We start from the raw sequence: 15,906 nt of genomic DNA on the forward strand, positions 1-15,906 counted from the left end.
GAACTCGTCTTCTCCTCCTCCCCCCCCCCCCCCCTCCAACTTCCTCCGTCCAAAAGATAACCGAACTGTGCTTGTGACGTTGCAATTGTCTTTGTCTCGTCTAGATCCTGTACTATATCCATCTGAAATCCCAATTTGATCGTTCATCGATGAAAGATGAACCATAACTCTTTCGTGGCTCCGCCCACCTCCGCTTCCAATTATATAGGGGAAATTCAGCTGTCAATTGGAAGATCCATCAAATGTCTAGGCGGGTAGTACTGTATTTTATGATTCTTCAATCTCTTTTTTTTATTTCTTTGTTTTCTTCTCTGACTTTTGAAGGTTTGAGGATCAGAGATACCGAACATACATTCGTGACGTCAAAAGACTAACTTTAAAAGTCTATTTAAAAGATGCAAAATTCCACATCTTTGAACCATTCCAAACGGCTTGCATATCTAGTCTTTGTGTTCTGTTTTAATAATCTTTTTGCCTATTTATAAGCTTTGGAAATTTTGAAAACTAAAAGTAAACAATTAAAGAATTTTAACTAACTGGTCCTACAGAAGAGTTTTTAGAGTTCCAAATGAAACCTATGTCATTTGAAAGAGGACCTATAAATTAGGCACTTACAGAAAATTTTGGTAAAAAGGAGCAATTTTCGGCACATTGCCGTTTTTCCGGCAAATTCGGCAGATCGGCAATTTGTCTTGATTTGCCAGAAATTTCAACTTCTGCAAATTGCCGATCGTTTGCCGCCCACCCCTACTTTGAACTATAAATCTAGGGGTAACCTAACACTGAAAGCTTTTTTGGAAATTTTTTATCGTGGCGAGACCCACTTAGAAAAATATCAGGTGCCTTTAACCTGCCATGCCAAAATTTCGCGAAATTATAATACCTTATTTTTCGGTTTTCAGTCACTCCTCCATTAACCCAAATTTACGATTGATGAGTCGTCCTGTCCTCCCCCGCAGCTTATCAGCACATAGGGGGCAGTAGTATATTACTGGGTACCGTACCCAAACGAAAAAATATTTGTCCTCCTTCAATTTTTCTCGGGGTCTTCACACTCCCGCCCCTCTACAATGTGTCACGTTATCATTTGTGTATGTGTAACCTCTCTCTCCTCCTCCACCTATTTCTTATTTCTCCTCCCTTATCATCATCATCACCACCGCCTATACCGTCTGCTTTTCCCTCCTTCTGGTGCTGTTGAACCAGTTATATCGGGGGCTTTTTTTTCGGTTATTCTTCTCTTTTTTGTTCTTCTACTCTCGATTATGTAACGACTTTCAAATATTTTTTCGTTGTAACATATTTCGTCTCCTCCTACATCATCTACTTTTCTCATTTCAGCGTCTTCCTCTCACCCAATCACCAAAACTGACGGGGAATCGCCGTTCCCTCAAATGTTCTCACTCCTCCACATGCTCATTTTTCTTGCCCTAACGATGGCTCTTGCCGGCGCCGAAGTCGTCGTCAAGATGACCCCAAAATCGGTGGCCCATGTCTTCAAAAAAGAGATGTCCTCCCTTCACACTTCGCTGCTTCACCTCAAGCCTTCGCCATTTCAGGCCACTTATCTAGGCCTCGAAATGACGATCGACCACCTGCAAGTCGTTGATTTCAAAATGCCAAAACTTTCGTACGAGGTTAGTTAGTGATAAGCTTACTGATAATGATTATAATTTGTTACTTTGATAACCGTTAACAGGAACTCTTCTACGTTTCTCACAGTAGCAACCAGGAATTGGCGAGCGGAAATTCTAGAAAATTAACCAGTGATGCATTAAAATTTTATGATAAAAAATAGAACAATATTTGTTTTTTTTCTTTGAAAATAATTTTTATTTCAAGTAGGAAAAATTGAAAAGTGCTCAAACATCGTCTGGAAGTTTACACGGTTTTGAGCACTTTTTCACTTGTGTCAATTAAAAAAAGATATTTTCTTTTATATATTCCATCACTAAATACTAAAGTAATTAAAAATATTGGCAGAACATGCCACACTGGCTCATTTTGTAGAATTGCCACACACCCCTGGTATCTACCGTACTCCCTCTAATAGTTTTGCACCCCAACTTTGGCAGCTTATATCTCAGTTAGCGTTTGTTTTATACACAAATTTTCAAATGACGAAATGTTATTGAGTTCTTTTTCTATAGATTTGTAGTTAGTTATTTAATGATATCTTCTAAATGAACGGAGATATAACCTCTCAAAATAAGCGTATTCTAGAGGTCTCTGCATTTTCTAGACTATAATGCATGATTTATTCATGGTCAGATTACGAACATGTGATAATTGTTTAAAAATTCCAGACTTCTGCATCACAATCCCACATGACATTCAAACTTCTCGGTGGCTCTGCTCGTCTCCTTGGACAATACTCTGCCGTTTACAAGACCAAAAGAGAAGGCCAATTCGAGATGATTTTTGAGCATTTCCATATGTCTGTCCCAGTGAAGCGAACCGCGTTGACAAAGTTTGTGAGTTATCTTTCCTTCTTTATTTCAAACTCCCAAAACTCCAAACACCTTAACCTTAAGAAATAATCTGTTGCACATAATCCGTAGAGGAATGTGAAAAAGTGTGCACTCGCGAATAATCGAATAATCACCCTGCATCAACAAACTAATTCTTTAATTCTTTCAGACTGTCGCCTCTGACGAGTGCACCTTGGAAGTTGACGAGTCGATGATTACAATGAGCCCAGTGCTTCCAGAGCAAATTTCCGCGAAAATCAAATCCGACCTTCTCGATCAACTAAAGGAAGCTGCCTGCTCAAATGCCACCCAGTTCTTCTCAAAATTGAACTCACACCTGATTCATTTTGCGGAGGCAACAGACATCAGCCAAGGTGGACATCCATCTCATATCGACGTGGAGCTTCATTTCCAAAATCCGACTTCTGAAGATGACACTGCAATCCACGTGGATGTCACTGAAAGCGTAGTTAACGCAGAGCTCTCAAAGTTGTACTCTAGCGCCAATACACGATTCATTTGGAATGATGTCCCTGAAATTAAAGAACTTCTGAAATCCTGTAAAACTACTGAATGCAGATTTATTGAAGATGGTGATATTGTCTCCTCATTCTTCGATCGTCCATCCATCAGAATTCAATCGGATAACACCGTTTCTCTGCGTCTCCCACTCTCAACCTCTCTCACAACTACCAATGGAAAAGAGTTGTTCCGAATTCAAACTGAAGTTGAGCTGAATCTAGAAGATATTGTCCTCGAACATCCAGAAAATGGAGAAGTCTTCTGGAGTGCTAAATTCCATATCAAGAATATCAGAATTCTACAAACTTCCAGCTCAAGAAACTTCCAGAAGTTCGCAACAAGAATGGAGTCTTGGATTGAAGAGCACAAGCTTTTCATGGAGGTAAACTTTAACTAATTAGTGAATATGTTCAAATTCCAATTTCTTCCAGAACCTCCTGAACACCTACATTCAAGGAAGCCTTCCAGTCCATCTCCGATCTCCTCTCGCCTGGACACATCGGGTTCACGCCCGGCCAATCTTTTCCACGTCATCTCTCTCGTTCCACGTGCATCCACACTTCTCACCATCTCTGCGAGTCCTCGTCTAGATCTAACCACATTTCCCCTCCCACAACCACTTATCTGTAGTTTTTGGTAAACCTCTTCTTAAACTGTGATCTCAAGTCAGCTTGATACTCAAATTGAAAAAAAAGAAACTGGTAAAGGAATTCAATGAATAAACAATTCAACACATCATCTAAACAATGTATATTTGAAACAACTATTAAAAACTACAATGAGCTAACAAAAAGCAATTATTAACCAGTGAATCCTGCATTCGTATCATTCGATCTTAAAGTTTCCATAATTTCCTTGGCTCGATCTGCATACTTTTTCGCTTGATCCAAATCCTTAGGCACTCCATCACCAAGTTTAAACATTCTCGACACATTTGCACAACTCTGTGGAATATCCATTTCACACGCTCGAATCGCAAACTGGAGGCTTTTGTCCATATCACGTGACAGACTGCCAAGTTCGGCACGGTCCAGCTCCTGAAAGTTTGTTTTTTTTTAAACATCATGTATTGCGAAATAGTCAAAAGAGCACGTCACTGGTCTTATCAAAAAGGATTATTCTTCCTTTGTGTTTTCAACATTCTTCAAATATTTCGGACGGATAATACTCGGCACGAGAAGTAAAGTTTACTCAGTAAATAGAAAAAGGGCAGAAATTGTAATATTTACGTTTTTAAATGGTTTAATGGGGTGAAAAAGTATTACAAAAATTTCGAAATCAAATTGACCAATAAAAAAGATAAGTGGAATGCACCATGAATTTTTGATGAAAATTTAATTCGAAATTACAAGAAAGGTATTGGTATATTGTATGTTTTTTTTTGAAATTTTGAATTTTCTTATTTATCTTCTTTTTATAAATAAATATTGCCCATATGCGAAAATTTGCGCGTTTAACGACAAAACTACGGTATTAGGTCTTGAAACGACTATTTTTTGTAAAATTCAACAAGGTAAGCGCCCTTAAAGAATACTGTAGTTTCAAGTTTCCATTTTTGCTGAATTTTCACCGATTTTTTCTAGGTATTCCATCAAAAAATATGCATTTATTTAACAACTAAAAAAAACATTCAAATTTTAACAAATTATGAGAAAAACTATGAAAAATCGACGAAAATTGAGGAGAAACGAAAGTTTGGAATTACAGTAATCTTTAAAGGCGCACATCTTTTTGCATTTTACAATCATTTTTCGTGTCGAGACCATTATTGCTTAAAAATCGCAAAATTTCTCGTCTGTTTAGCTTAAAATATTCGGTGAAAAATATGTTATAACAATGAATTTAATGGGTTCGGAATTCATAAGTAATGGTCTCGCAGCGCGCTCTCTGCATTTATTTAAAAACGTTTTGATGTACGCGCCTTTAAAAGATTACTGTAGTTTTTTACGTGCAGATTTTGATAAATTTCGTGTTTTCTAATTTTTTTTCTAGTAAATATTTCACAAAGGTTGTTATATTTAATTAATTTTGATGTTCATTTTTTCGAATAATAACGTTTTCAATGTTAAAAGTGTGTAAAACTAGAAATAAAGTTTTCTACAGTAATCTTAAAGGAACACAAAACATTTTTTAATAGATGCAGGGTGCGCGGCGATCCTTTTTCGCATTATTTTGAAAAACAAAAAAAAACCTTAGCCTCTCCTGCAGCATTCGTCTTAAATTTCTCCTTATTTCCCATATACCAGGTACTCAACAACCAGCAAGCTTCACCATCTTCCAGTTCACAGGCTCTTCTCATGTATCGTTCAGCCTTTTCTGAATCAGCTTTCCGATCTTTTTCTCCATTCCAATGAACAAGTGATAAATATCGACATCCTTGTGGAATATTCGCATCACATGCGATTTTCATCGGTCGAATCATTTTTGACAGACTTGCATCGTCTCCAACTTTTCCGGCTAACATGTACATTCCGTACTTGAAACATGACTTTGGATAACTGTTCTCGTCACAGTTCTTCTTGAAAATCGCTACGGCCGCTTGAAAATTTTGTTGCAGAGCTTCCATGTATTCGCCGAGCAATTGACAGGATTCTGGCCTTTTTTCCTGAAAATTTAACTTCAAAGAAAGATTGAAAATTCAAATTTCTCACTTCGTAGCATCCAAATCTGTACTCAATCCCAATATTTTTCACATATTCCGCCCTTTCGGCCTGTTCCTGCATAGCTTCTTCGCTTATTTTTCCAGACATCTTCAAGTAAAGTGAATTAGCGCATATTCAGAAGAAATGAACGACCGATATTGGAGTACGAAATCGTGATGACTCATTGGGTAAAGTTTGATAAATCGAAACGAAGAATCATTAAAACATTTGACTTTCATTTGAAAATGTTGGATGACAAAAGGGAATTACAATACCGAAATTATGTCACACAAAATTCGCTGAACGCGACGAGAATTTCAACGAAGTGCCTACCAGTAGCGGGTGACAATCAGCACATGGAACTGAATGTGTTATTATCTTAAATATATAGACAAAGGGCAATCGAGAAGGCGATGAATACACATTCTTGGAAGAAGTGTTAATAAAAAAATTAGGCTGATAGGAGCAAGAATATAAGCTTTACGGAAATGGGGGAGAGAGAATAAATTAATTTCTGTTGCAATTTCCAGTGACGGTGATCAGAAGTTATTGGCATGGGTAAGATAATTATTCCTCATCCTGAAATAATTAAAAATTAAACTTCTAATTATCTACGTATGGAAATAAACTCACGAGGTTGCTGAAAATAAAGTTGATAGCGGCTTCCTCGTTTTTGTCACATGCGAAATAAGCCTCCACAACCACAGCTTCTGGTGCATTAACAACTATGGCTTTGATTCTCTCAATAGCAGCAGCTTCTTCGGGACTGAGATGGATAACATGGCGACGTGGGGTGTTTCTTTCTGGCGCATTTCCTGCAGCGGCTCCGGCTCCTTGAGCTCCACCATTCAAAAGATCCATGAAAGCTTGCTGGTTGTTCTGAATAGTCTGAACAAGTCTTGGGTTGACAGCAGCCAACTGCTGAAGGACTGCGGCGAGCATTTCAGGATTTTGTTGAATCAAAGCTCTAATTTCTGCAAGCTGTGGCATGTTTGCAAGCATGTTAAGATCGTCATTGCCATCCTCATCCACGTTATCGATGTTTTGCTCGGGCCCCAAATCTGGTTCTTGGTCAGCAGCATCATCAGGAAGTCCGTTGAGAAGAAACTCGACTGCGCGGTCTGGATTCCAGAATGCTGCGCGCAGAGCAGCGATAGTTTGTTCACGGTCATAGCCCATTCCAGTGATTGCGAGAACGTTCTCTTCTTGCTCATCCGTAAGCGCCTCCGCCTCAGCAGGAGCAGCAGCTTCAGGAGCAACATCGGCAGCTGGGGCTGGGTTTGACGCAGGAGCGGCAGCTACTGGAACAGGCTCAGCAGCTGTGGCAACGGTAGATGAAGGTGCAACTTCTGTGACTTTCCTTTTGCTGAGCATCACAACAACGAACTTCGAAGAATCGAATCCGACTTCTCCGACCTTCACAGAATCGTCGAGAATCTAAAAAAAAAACATACTTTAAAGATATTATGAGCCTTCACTGTAATACCTTTCCGTTGTAGATTAATTTTTGAAGTTCTGGAGCATAATCATCCCCTTTCTCCGAAGCGACCAGAGCCTTTACTTCCGCAATCTGAAAGAAAAATAAAATACAAGTCGAACATTAACTCTAATCTTACCGTCTGATCTTCATTCAATTCCAAATTGAAGTTAACTTGTGTGAGAGTCCTGAATGTAACGGACAAAACCATCCTGCAAAAAATTGTGAAATGTTACGAATAGAGTCATGTATTGAAAGAAAAAGAAATAAATATCGATAACAGATTGATATTAATGCAAAACAAGCAGTATATATGTATAAAATAAACAAACATTTGATTATTAATAAAAGAACAAAACAAAAAAACCATTTTGAAGAACAAAATAAGTGGTAAAAAACAGAAGAGAAAATGGCTTGGCGTCTTAAAGGCGCACATGATTTGAACACTCTTCGTGGCGAGACCTGCCAGAATTGTCATTGTGTCGATTTACGGAGAATGCGTTTATTTCTTTTTTGAATGTTTTATTTTTATTTTTTAACTTCACTTGTGTTTATCGTGAACTTTTATCTTCGATTTTATCAAATTAAAACATTATTGGATTTAAGAAAATGTCTGCCGCCCATAAAAATCTTCTGGCTGTGTGGGCAAAGGAGCCAAAAGATCTTGTCGCAGTTGAGAAGGCTCTGAATGAGTTGACGGTCAGTTAATTGTTTGTCAAATTGTAAATAAATTGAATTTTCAGAAGGTTCTCAGTGCCTCCAGCGATTTGAATGATAAACAGTCTGCATTGGCTTCAAAGTAAGATTTTTCTTTGGTGTAATGAGTTTAAATTATTAATTTTCAGAGATTTGTACGAGATTTCGGTGCTCTTGGCAATTCTGAAGCACGATTTCGAAACGTTCGACGATTACATCAATCAGGTGAGTCTTTAAATAATTATTTGGAAAATTTATGTAATTTTTAACGATCTGTAAATTATTTTTAATTTTCCAGATGCATACCTACTATACAATGGCGCCAGAAAATTCTGAAAACAAGCATTTAATGACTGGACTCCATCTGATGTTCCTGCTCGCTGCCAACAGATTGTCCGACTTCCACATGCTCCTCGAACAAATTCCACAGAAAGAGCAAACATCAAACGCTTACATCTCTACGCCAGTTCGTATTGAACAGAGTCTCATGGAAGGAGCCTACAACAAGGTTGTGCTCACCGAGAAGAATATTCCAAGCCCCTTCTACACTATTTTCATTCGTATTATGCTTGACACCATCCGTCGCGAAATCGCAACATCTATCGAGAAGTCTTTCAAAGTTCTGACAGCGAAGGATGCCACGGTCATGCTTCTGTTCGACAATGACGAACAAATGAAAAAGTTTGGACAAGAGGTAATAATGATTTTTAAAGCTACAAGTATTAAAAAATATATTTATTTACAGAGAAAATGGCATTTGGATGGAGAGCGTTACGTTTTCGAAATTGAGGTGGCTCAGGAGAAGCCTGTGAATTTGGATACAGTGCGAGTCGCAACTCAAACCCTCTTCTACGCCAAGCAACTCGAACAAATCGTTTAACCGGTGTCTTTCAAGAACTCAAGCATTGTATTTGTAAACTGATTTTAATTTATTCGCGTCTTTTTCTCGGTACTGTAAGAAAATGAACTTTCCGATGCATTGTTTTAGCAAGTTTTAATTACATCTGAAAATTTTATTTGCACAAAGATTTCTGGAATGAACAAGAACATCTATCAATATGATATACCAAAAAAAGAAGTTGGAAAAATTCGAGAAAAAATACATAGAGGGACAAAATACAGTGAATTCGAGTGTCTATTGTTTTCAACAATATATACAGCTAGATGAGTAAAAAAAAAGGACGAAAGATTTAGTAGATTCTGAGAGACAGATAGATAAAGCGTGCCAACTTGGTTGACTCCTTTCCCGTATTTTCTGATTACCACACAACACAGCGTTTCGTTGGATTCATCGGAGATCCAGCTGGACATTTGAAAGCCTCGGCAAATTCTGGCTGATTTGTTAGAACCGTGTTCACTCTGAAAAAATTATAAATAATTGTTGCCAAAAAAGTTGAATGAACGATGATGTGTATTGCGTAACATATTTTTGAATATCTTGTAGCGAAAACTACATGTAAATAGTAAATCGTCTACTTATGGAAATAAACTCACGAGGTAAATCTTTAAATGACTACTGTAGTGGTTTCGATTGTTAAACGAAAAATAAATAAATTTCCGAGCCCGTAAATCGACACTACAGTAGCCCTCTAAAAAGTTACTGTAGTTTTCGCTACGAGATATTTTGCGCGTCAAATATGTTATGTAATACGCATTCTCGGAATTTAGTGTTTCAGTAATACCTTGCAGTTTCTGGTGAGTGAGGATCAGTGAGTAGCAATAAAGTCTTGGTCTCTGGCGTCTTGGCTCCACACCAAACTTGAGCATATCCAACGAAGAAGAGCTGCTCATTGGTGAGACTTTCAAATTGTGGAAGACGAGCTTCTTGGCCTCCGTGTTTCTCCAGATATGACTTGTAGGCCTTGAAAGCTTGCTTGATTCCACCATTATCTGCGATATTTTCTCCCTGGGTCAACTTTCCATTGATTCGGAGATCAGTTCCACGGAGTTTCACATCAGCGTACTGCTCGATAATGCATTGGGTTCGCTCATTGAATTTGGAAGAGGTGGTGTTATCCCACCAATCACGAAGATTTCCGACATTGTCGAATTGACGTCCGGTATCATCGAATCCGTGGGTGATCTCGTGTCCAATAACTGCACCAATTCCTCCGTAGTTGAGAGCTTTCGGGAAACGAGCATCAAAGAATGGCTGTTGAAGGATTCCAGCTGGGAATGCAATAGCATTTCTTGTTGGCGAGTAGAACGCGTTGACAACAGCAGCACTAGAGATGAACTCGAATCTGTTAACTGGCTCCAGGAGTCTGCGATAATAGAAGTTGTTACGCCATTGGATGCTCTTCTCGACAAGCTGACTGAATGAGTCCTCTGGTGCTCCCTCAAGACCCTTGTACCAATCATCAAGTTTCTCGTCGTTCAGAATAAAGTCTGGATATCCGATTTGTTTAAGCATCTGATCAGCTTTCTCCAATGCATACTTCTTAGTTTCAGCGTCCATCCAATCATTTGCATGCATCATGTTTCGGAAAGCCTCTTGAAGATCTGTGATCATGTCGAGTGTTGTGTTCTTGGCATTGGCATCGAAGTACTTGCGAACATACATAGATCCTGAAATTTAGTTAAAAGTTAAATAGTGTCACCTAAAAGATCTACTAACCAGAAGCATAGCTAAGTTTTCCACCAGCACTGCTGACACAATCCTTCCAGCGTGGCTGTCTCTGCTTTCGTCCGTACATTTGGAACGCGAACTCTTGTTGCAAATCCTCATATTTCTTTCCAATTTCTTGGCTCCATGATCCAGCCCAACGAAGGAGGATGTAGTTCGTGACAATTCGTGGATCAGTGTTTTGAAGTAGTGTGTTCATTTTTTGAAGATATTCAACGTCGGAGATAATGATGCTTGGATTGGTCTTGAGGTAAGAGTGAACCAGGAATGGAGTGGTTGAAAGTGTCAGTTTCTTCCAGTCAATCTGAAAATTTAATTTTGATATTAAAAACCCTTACTTTTCTCTTCTAAAATATACTTACGATTGACATATATTCTTTCAAATCATCAAATCTTCTGACATTATAGAGCTTGGTGTAATTACGACGATCCTCTTCAGCAACAAGAATCTGAGCCCACTCCTTCTCAAAAGCAATGATCTCATCAACATCAGACTCGATTTTCGACTCATTAACAGCCATTCCAGCGTCTTCAGTGTAGTATCTAACCTTTCCAATTGTGTATTTACGGTAGGCCTTCATCTGTTTCTCGTATTTCTTCTCATCCAAGTAATAGTCACGAGTGGAATAGCCTAATCCGAGGCTTCCTTGATCAAAGCTCAAAAGTCGACGGGAAACATTACGAGAGTCTTCGGCTGGTCCAAAATCAAAGAACACAGAAACATCGCGAGATTGAATAGTGTTGGAGAGAAGCTTTGTGAGATCAAATGTGCTCTCACGCCATTTCTCATTATGAACCATTGGCCAATATCCATAAGTCTTGATCTTCTCCAACAAGTCTCTGGCACCAACTGCATTGTGCTTCTCGGTATCCATACAGGTGTTGTAGATTTGCTTGATAAGAGCAATCGATTTGGATGTTGGGATACTCGTGTTGTCCTCATACAGCTTACGCATTTCTGCTAGTACCTTTTCTCTCGTGGCAGTGAATTGTGAATATGAAGTGAGATCATCTGGAATCGGATGAGAATCCACCCAGGCACGGCAGGCATACTCGAAGAAATCATCACATGGATCCAAACTCAGGTTTAGACTTTTCTGAAGCAATCGGGACGCTTCTTGGTATCCCTCCGAATCACCAACTGTGTACGTCTTCTTCTCTTCTTCGACTACAGTATTTCCAACTGTCTTGTCTTCTGACGTTGTCGTTGTCTTGTTTATATCGTCGTTGAAGTATGGAGCTCTTGGCAAAGCATCAACGGTGCCACAGAGGATCAGAGCATAACAGGAGATTAGAAAGACGATCGGAGGGCCAAACCGAGTGTACATAGTACCTGAAATGAATAAAATGAATAAAATATTAATTGAAAAGAAATTAGATGAGAAAAAAATGATTCAAGTGAGATGGGAAGAACATTGTGACCAACATATGGTCATGGCAAGATGGGGAGATAGGAGATGGGGTAAACTGGTTTTTATCGGTACTGAAGATTAATAGGTTCGTCTTAAAAATACTACCTGTTAGTAGGATCATAGTTTCGGAAATCAATTAATACGAAATTTGTCTAAAGATTATCCACACTGAACAAAAAACTGTTTAACAGTTTTCATGTCGGCAATCAAAGTGATAACTTTGTTTAAGTTTTAGAGTGTATGAGATGAAGAGACGCAGAAATCGACACCAGATCGTGAAATGGACAAGAAATTCGGTCCATTCTCAACTGATAACCATATCGGGTCTCGACTAGCCGACTGACTGACTGTCCGATCTCGATCCAACAGCGGGCGGGTGTGTCTTTCCTACTCTCTTCGTTTTCCAAGACGAACAGGACTGGGGCGGCGAGCAAATATTTGGTAAGCGTGTTTTGACCCGTTTTGGAGTTTTCGAAGAGCTTGTGTGCAGGGCAAGAGCCACGAAAAATCGGCTTTTAGAGCAACACAGAAGGTGGGCGGGATTTGCATGGAAAACAAACTTTCGGAGCAGCGGGTCAGGAACGGTGCCGGAATGGACAAAAAAGGGAATGCTTTTGGAGAGAGAAGAAAGGAAAAAGAAAATAGACGAGTGCAACAGTCAAGAAAAACTAATGATTCTAGAAATTTTTGAAAATTGACTTAGGGATTCTCCAGGGCAAAGATTACAACCAAAATACGAGCACACATGTCTCAAGTTTGCAAGAAATAATAAGCGCAAGACAAGACCCCTCAGGCGTCAAGGCGAGAATCGGTAAATATTTGAGAATTGAGTCTGAACGAGAAGACATATATTTACATGGAAAAACATACCAGGATCAAAGTTCAGAATCGATGAAGAAATGTTTCGGATTTGAAAAGTTGAAAATGAAATAATTTAGCGAGTTTTTTTGCAAAATGTCACGGCGTTTTCGTCGAAATGAACTTTCGGTTCCAGATATATTTTAGACCCAGACACAAAATTATGCGATTTTTTGCCAATAATAATAAGGTAAATGGTCTTGACACGACAAGTATTTGTGAAATGCAATAAGGTGCCTTTAAGGGTACTGTAATTTCGCATTTTGGAATTTACATCGATTTTTCGTAGTTTTTTTGATAAAAAATATACCTTTAAATTTTAACAAATCGATAGAAAAACTATGAAAAATTACAGTAATCTTTAAAGGCGCACACCTTTTTCGCATTAACTGTGTCATCGCGTCGAGACCGGGCACCGTAGTTTTGAAACAAAAATCGCAAAATTTTCTGTCTGGGTAATACACACATTAAAGAAAGAGAAGAATCGAAAAAAATTGCAAAATACCTAAAAACGTTTTGGACGTACAAGAGGTGTACACCAATTGGCAGATGTTTTCCCAAGGGGAAGAAAGTTGGGGGTCAGTAGATCATCAATATCGTTCTAAACAATATTTGGCAATCACTTTACGACATATGATACATAGACTAGAATTAACACATGTAGGTGTTTGAATTTGGGATGTACCAAATGCCAAAAAATTGAGTGTTGAGTTATGGCATTCAGCATAAATATATTGCTAAATTTTTTAAGGTTTCCAAAATTTTAGCTTCTGGGTAGTTATAGTTTATAGCCACAAAAATATTTTTTCGAGACAAAAATTATATTCTACATAGACAAACTTATAGCTAGAAAAGGGTTTTTCATTGATATGATAATTTCAAATAAAAGTAGATTTATCTTTTTTTGATCTTTTCATATTTATTTACCGCCGAGGGTTTTGTCAAATCGACACGGAGATCTTGAAGTAGATCAACATTAACAAATTTATATTTTAGACAACAACTTTTTATATTGACAAGTCTGGTTTATATATGTGTCGTACTCTTTTTTTTTCTTCTTTACGTCAATGCAAGCAATTAAAAAAGAGCTGAAGCATCTGGAACCTATAATTTTGGAGAAGCAGGAAGTCTTCTGGAAAAGTATATCTTTCAAGACGTTTTGCAACAGGAAGTGAAAGTTCTGAAATGCTAATGTGGGAAAAAGAATGGTGAAAGAAGCAAGAAACAACTGGAAAAAATTCGAGATCTAGTGATCCGTGAAAACAAAGCCACTTCAAAACAAAGCCTAGTCAAAAAATCAGTGAAAAAAATGAAGACCTCTAGAAGAAATGTATCATCTTGTTCAGTATTTGCCTTTTCTCTCTCTTATTCGGTCCGCAAAGTGTCAATAGCACCCGTATAAGAAACGAAAATCAAGAGCACGAGGCTCCAGAATTGGCTCAAATTGTTGCAATTTGTGTTTGACAAGCGTTTTTGATAATGGCAATTTGTGCACCGGAAACTTCTGGAGGCGAAAAAAATTCAAAAAATTCGTTTGCCTCTTACTTCTTATAGATAAATTTAAGAATAGAAAAATTAGTGAAAAGCGAACGCGACAAAAGTATTATACATACAACAACAAAAAATGTACAATGTATTGTATAGAGTAGTTAGGAATACGTATTACAGAGTCCAGAAAACTGTAAAAAAGTGTTTATAGTTTTTTGATAAGATTGTATTATTATTATCTTACCAAAAAGATTATTCATAATGAATATTTTGTGATAAAAAATATGATACATTTGAATAATTCTCTCATGTCAACAAAATCATCAATAGATATTGTGGAAAAAAAATATTTTCAGCAAATTTTAGGGACGTATGAAACAGAGGTGGTCGGCAAACGACTTTTTCCGGCAAATGGGCAAATTGCCGTAATTGAAAATCCAGCAAATGGGCAAATTGCCGTAATTGAAAATCCGGCAAATGGGCAAATTGCCGTAATTGAAAATCCGGCAAATGGACAAATTGCCGGAATTGAAAATCCGGCAAATGGGAAAATTGCCGTAATTGAAAATCCGGCTAATCCGCAGATTGTCGGAATTGAAAATCCGGCAAATCAGCAAATGGCCGGAATTGAGAATCCGGCAAATGGGCAAATTGCCGTAATTGAAAATCCGGCTAATCGGCAGATTGTCGGAATTGAAAATCGGGCAAATCAGCAAATTGCCGGAATTGAGAATCCGGAAATTGCCAAAAACTTTAAAAACTTTTGGCAAATTGTGGTTTTGCACATTTTTTAAAAAATTGTACAAAAGTATACAGTGCGTGCAACTTCTATAGCGCCCCCCCCCCCCCCCCCCTATTTTTTCGCGTTTCACGCCATTCTGATTTTTTTCTTGAAAAACTGTCAATGCCATTCGATTTCAAATGTCAAAAACCCCCTTGTCCAAAATTTTCAAGAAAAAATAACACAATTTGATGTGACTAGGTCAAAAAATCGTAAAAACGGCCGTGCAACTTCTATAGCGCCCCCTCTGAATTTTGATATTTTTTCCAAAAAACCCCCATTTTTTGTCATTTCTTGACACAGCAAGATAATAAAACAGAGTCAATTTGATTCAGATATCATAGTGATCAATTCTCGGCAGAAATATTATACGTGGAGATTCTTAGGATCCCGTAATTGTCCTGAAACGCTCGATTTTGTGTTAGAGGCCCATTCTCGGCTCCCAGCGGTGGGATCGACTCCAAACCTGACCAAGATGTTCTGAGACACTCATGGAGACATGTCTGAAAGATTTTCCACAAATCGACGAAGTTGTAGGTGGTGATAAACTTGTACCAGATTGCACTATTCGTCCTTCTGTGTCCAGAAGTGGAATGAAATCAATTAAAACATCATAATTTGTTAACTCGATGAAGGATCAATACGTCGTGGGACCTCCCTTCTTAACGATAACCTCAAAAAATCTATTCGACATTGAGTTGACCAGATTCTTTATTTTGCTGGCTGATATTTCTCTCCAAGCATCCTCAATGCCAAGTTTCAGTGCAAAAAAAAAAAAATCAGAAAAATAAAAATCAGAATGGCGTGAAACGCGAAAAAATAGGGGGGGGGGGGGGGGGGGGGGGCGCTATAGAAGTTGCACGCACTGTATAAAGAAAACCGGAAGAATTTCAAAAAGACACAGTTGTAAGTTTTTCTGTCTTATAAAAAATT

At 38.2% G+C, this 15,906-nt stretch overlaps 5 protein-coding genes and 1 non-coding gene across 7 annotated transcripts; 3 read left to right on the plus strand and 3 right to left on the minus strand.

Annotated features, from left to right (window-relative positions):
* Positions 1 to 1,341: 1,341 nt before the first annotated feature.
* ghi-1 (Glycoprotein Hormone (FLR-2) Interacting protein) lies at positions 1,342 to 3,734 on the plus strand. Its single transcript, NM_064085.5, has 4 exons — positions 1,342 to 1,637; positions 2,307 to 2,474; positions 2,641 to 3,375; positions 3,425 to 3,734. Exons 1-4 carry the CDS (start codon positions 1,437 to 1,439, stop codon positions 3,581 to 3,583), a joined length of 1,263 nt encoding a protein of 420 aa, NP_496486.1. The 5' UTR covers positions 1,342 to 1,436; the 3' UTR covers positions 3,584 to 3,734.
* On the minus strand, positions 3,691 to 5,743 carry coa-7 (Cytochrome c oxidase assembly factor 7 homolog; the record flags this gene model as incomplete). 2 transcript variants are annotated; one of them, NM_064086.5, is made up of 3 exons in its annotated part: positions 3,691 to 4,030; positions 5,185 to 5,598; positions 5,645 to 5,743. In NM_064086.5, 3 exons carry the CDS (start codon positions 5,741 to 5,743, stop codon positions 3,794 to 3,796), a joined length of 750 nt encoding a protein of 249 aa, NP_496487.1. In that variant the 3' UTR covers positions 3,691 to 3,793. The 2 variants fall into 2 exon arrangements, 1 of the variants encoding a protein (NP_496487.1); NR_024299.1 differs by lacking the exons at positions 5,185 to 5,598; positions 5,645 to 5,743 and having other exon boundaries at positions 3,794 to 3,991.
* A 113-nt stretch (positions 5,744 to 5,856) lies between these two features.
* On the minus strand, positions 5,857 to 7,324 carry rad-23 (UV excision repair protein RAD23). The gene is made up of 4 exons (NM_064087.9): positions 7,252 to 7,324; positions 7,122 to 7,205; positions 6,269 to 7,072; positions 5,857 to 6,214 (listed from the first exon to the last, which is right to left on the minus strand). Exons 1-4 carry the CDS (start codon positions 7,321 to 7,323, stop codon positions 6,203 to 6,205), a joined length of 972 nt encoding a protein of 323 aa, NP_496488.2. The 5' UTR covers position 7,324; the 3' UTR covers positions 5,857 to 6,202.
* A 394-nt stretch (positions 7,325 to 7,718) lies between these two features.
* Positions 7,719 to 8,787, plus strand: rpn-12 (26S proteasome non-ATPase regulatory subunit 8). Its single transcript, NM_064088.10, has 5 exons — positions 7,719 to 7,811; positions 7,856 to 7,911; positions 7,958 to 8,033; positions 8,107 to 8,502; positions 8,554 to 8,787. Exons 1-5 carry the CDS (start codon positions 7,722 to 7,724, stop codon positions 8,686 to 8,688), a joined length of 753 nt encoding a protein of 250 aa, NP_496489.1. The 5' UTR covers positions 7,719 to 7,721; the 3' UTR covers positions 8,689 to 8,787.
* Positions 8,788 to 8,802: 15 nt separating this feature from the next.
* On the minus strand, positions 8,803 to 11,774 carry nep-1 (Neprilysin-1). The gene is made up of 4 exons (NM_064089.7): positions 10,797 to 11,774; positions 10,426 to 10,738; positions 9,491 to 10,376; positions 8,803 to 9,167 (listed from the first exon to the last, which is right to left on the minus strand). The coding sequence occupies exons 1-4, from the start codon at positions 11,760 to 11,762 to the stop codon at positions 9,068 to 9,070; spliced, it is 2,265 nt and encodes a 754-aa protein (NP_496490.2). The 5' UTR covers positions 11,763 to 11,774; the 3' UTR covers positions 8,803 to 9,067.
* Positions 11,775 to 11,805: 31 nt separating this feature from the next.
* On the plus strand, positions 11,806 to 12,005 carry C47D12.9. Its single transcript, NR_051741.1, has one exon. It is a non-coding gene; the product is annotated as an Unclassified non-coding RNA C47D12.9 (non-coding RNA).
* Positions 12,006 to 15,906: the final 3,901 nt, after the last annotated feature.

The sequence above is a fragment of the Caenorhabditis elegans genome, chromosome II, assembly GCF_000002985.6.
Source record: "Caenorhabditis elegans chromosome II".
Taxonomy (NCBI): domain Eukaryota; kingdom Metazoa; phylum Nematoda; class Chromadorea; order Rhabditida; family Rhabditidae; genus Caenorhabditis; species Caenorhabditis elegans.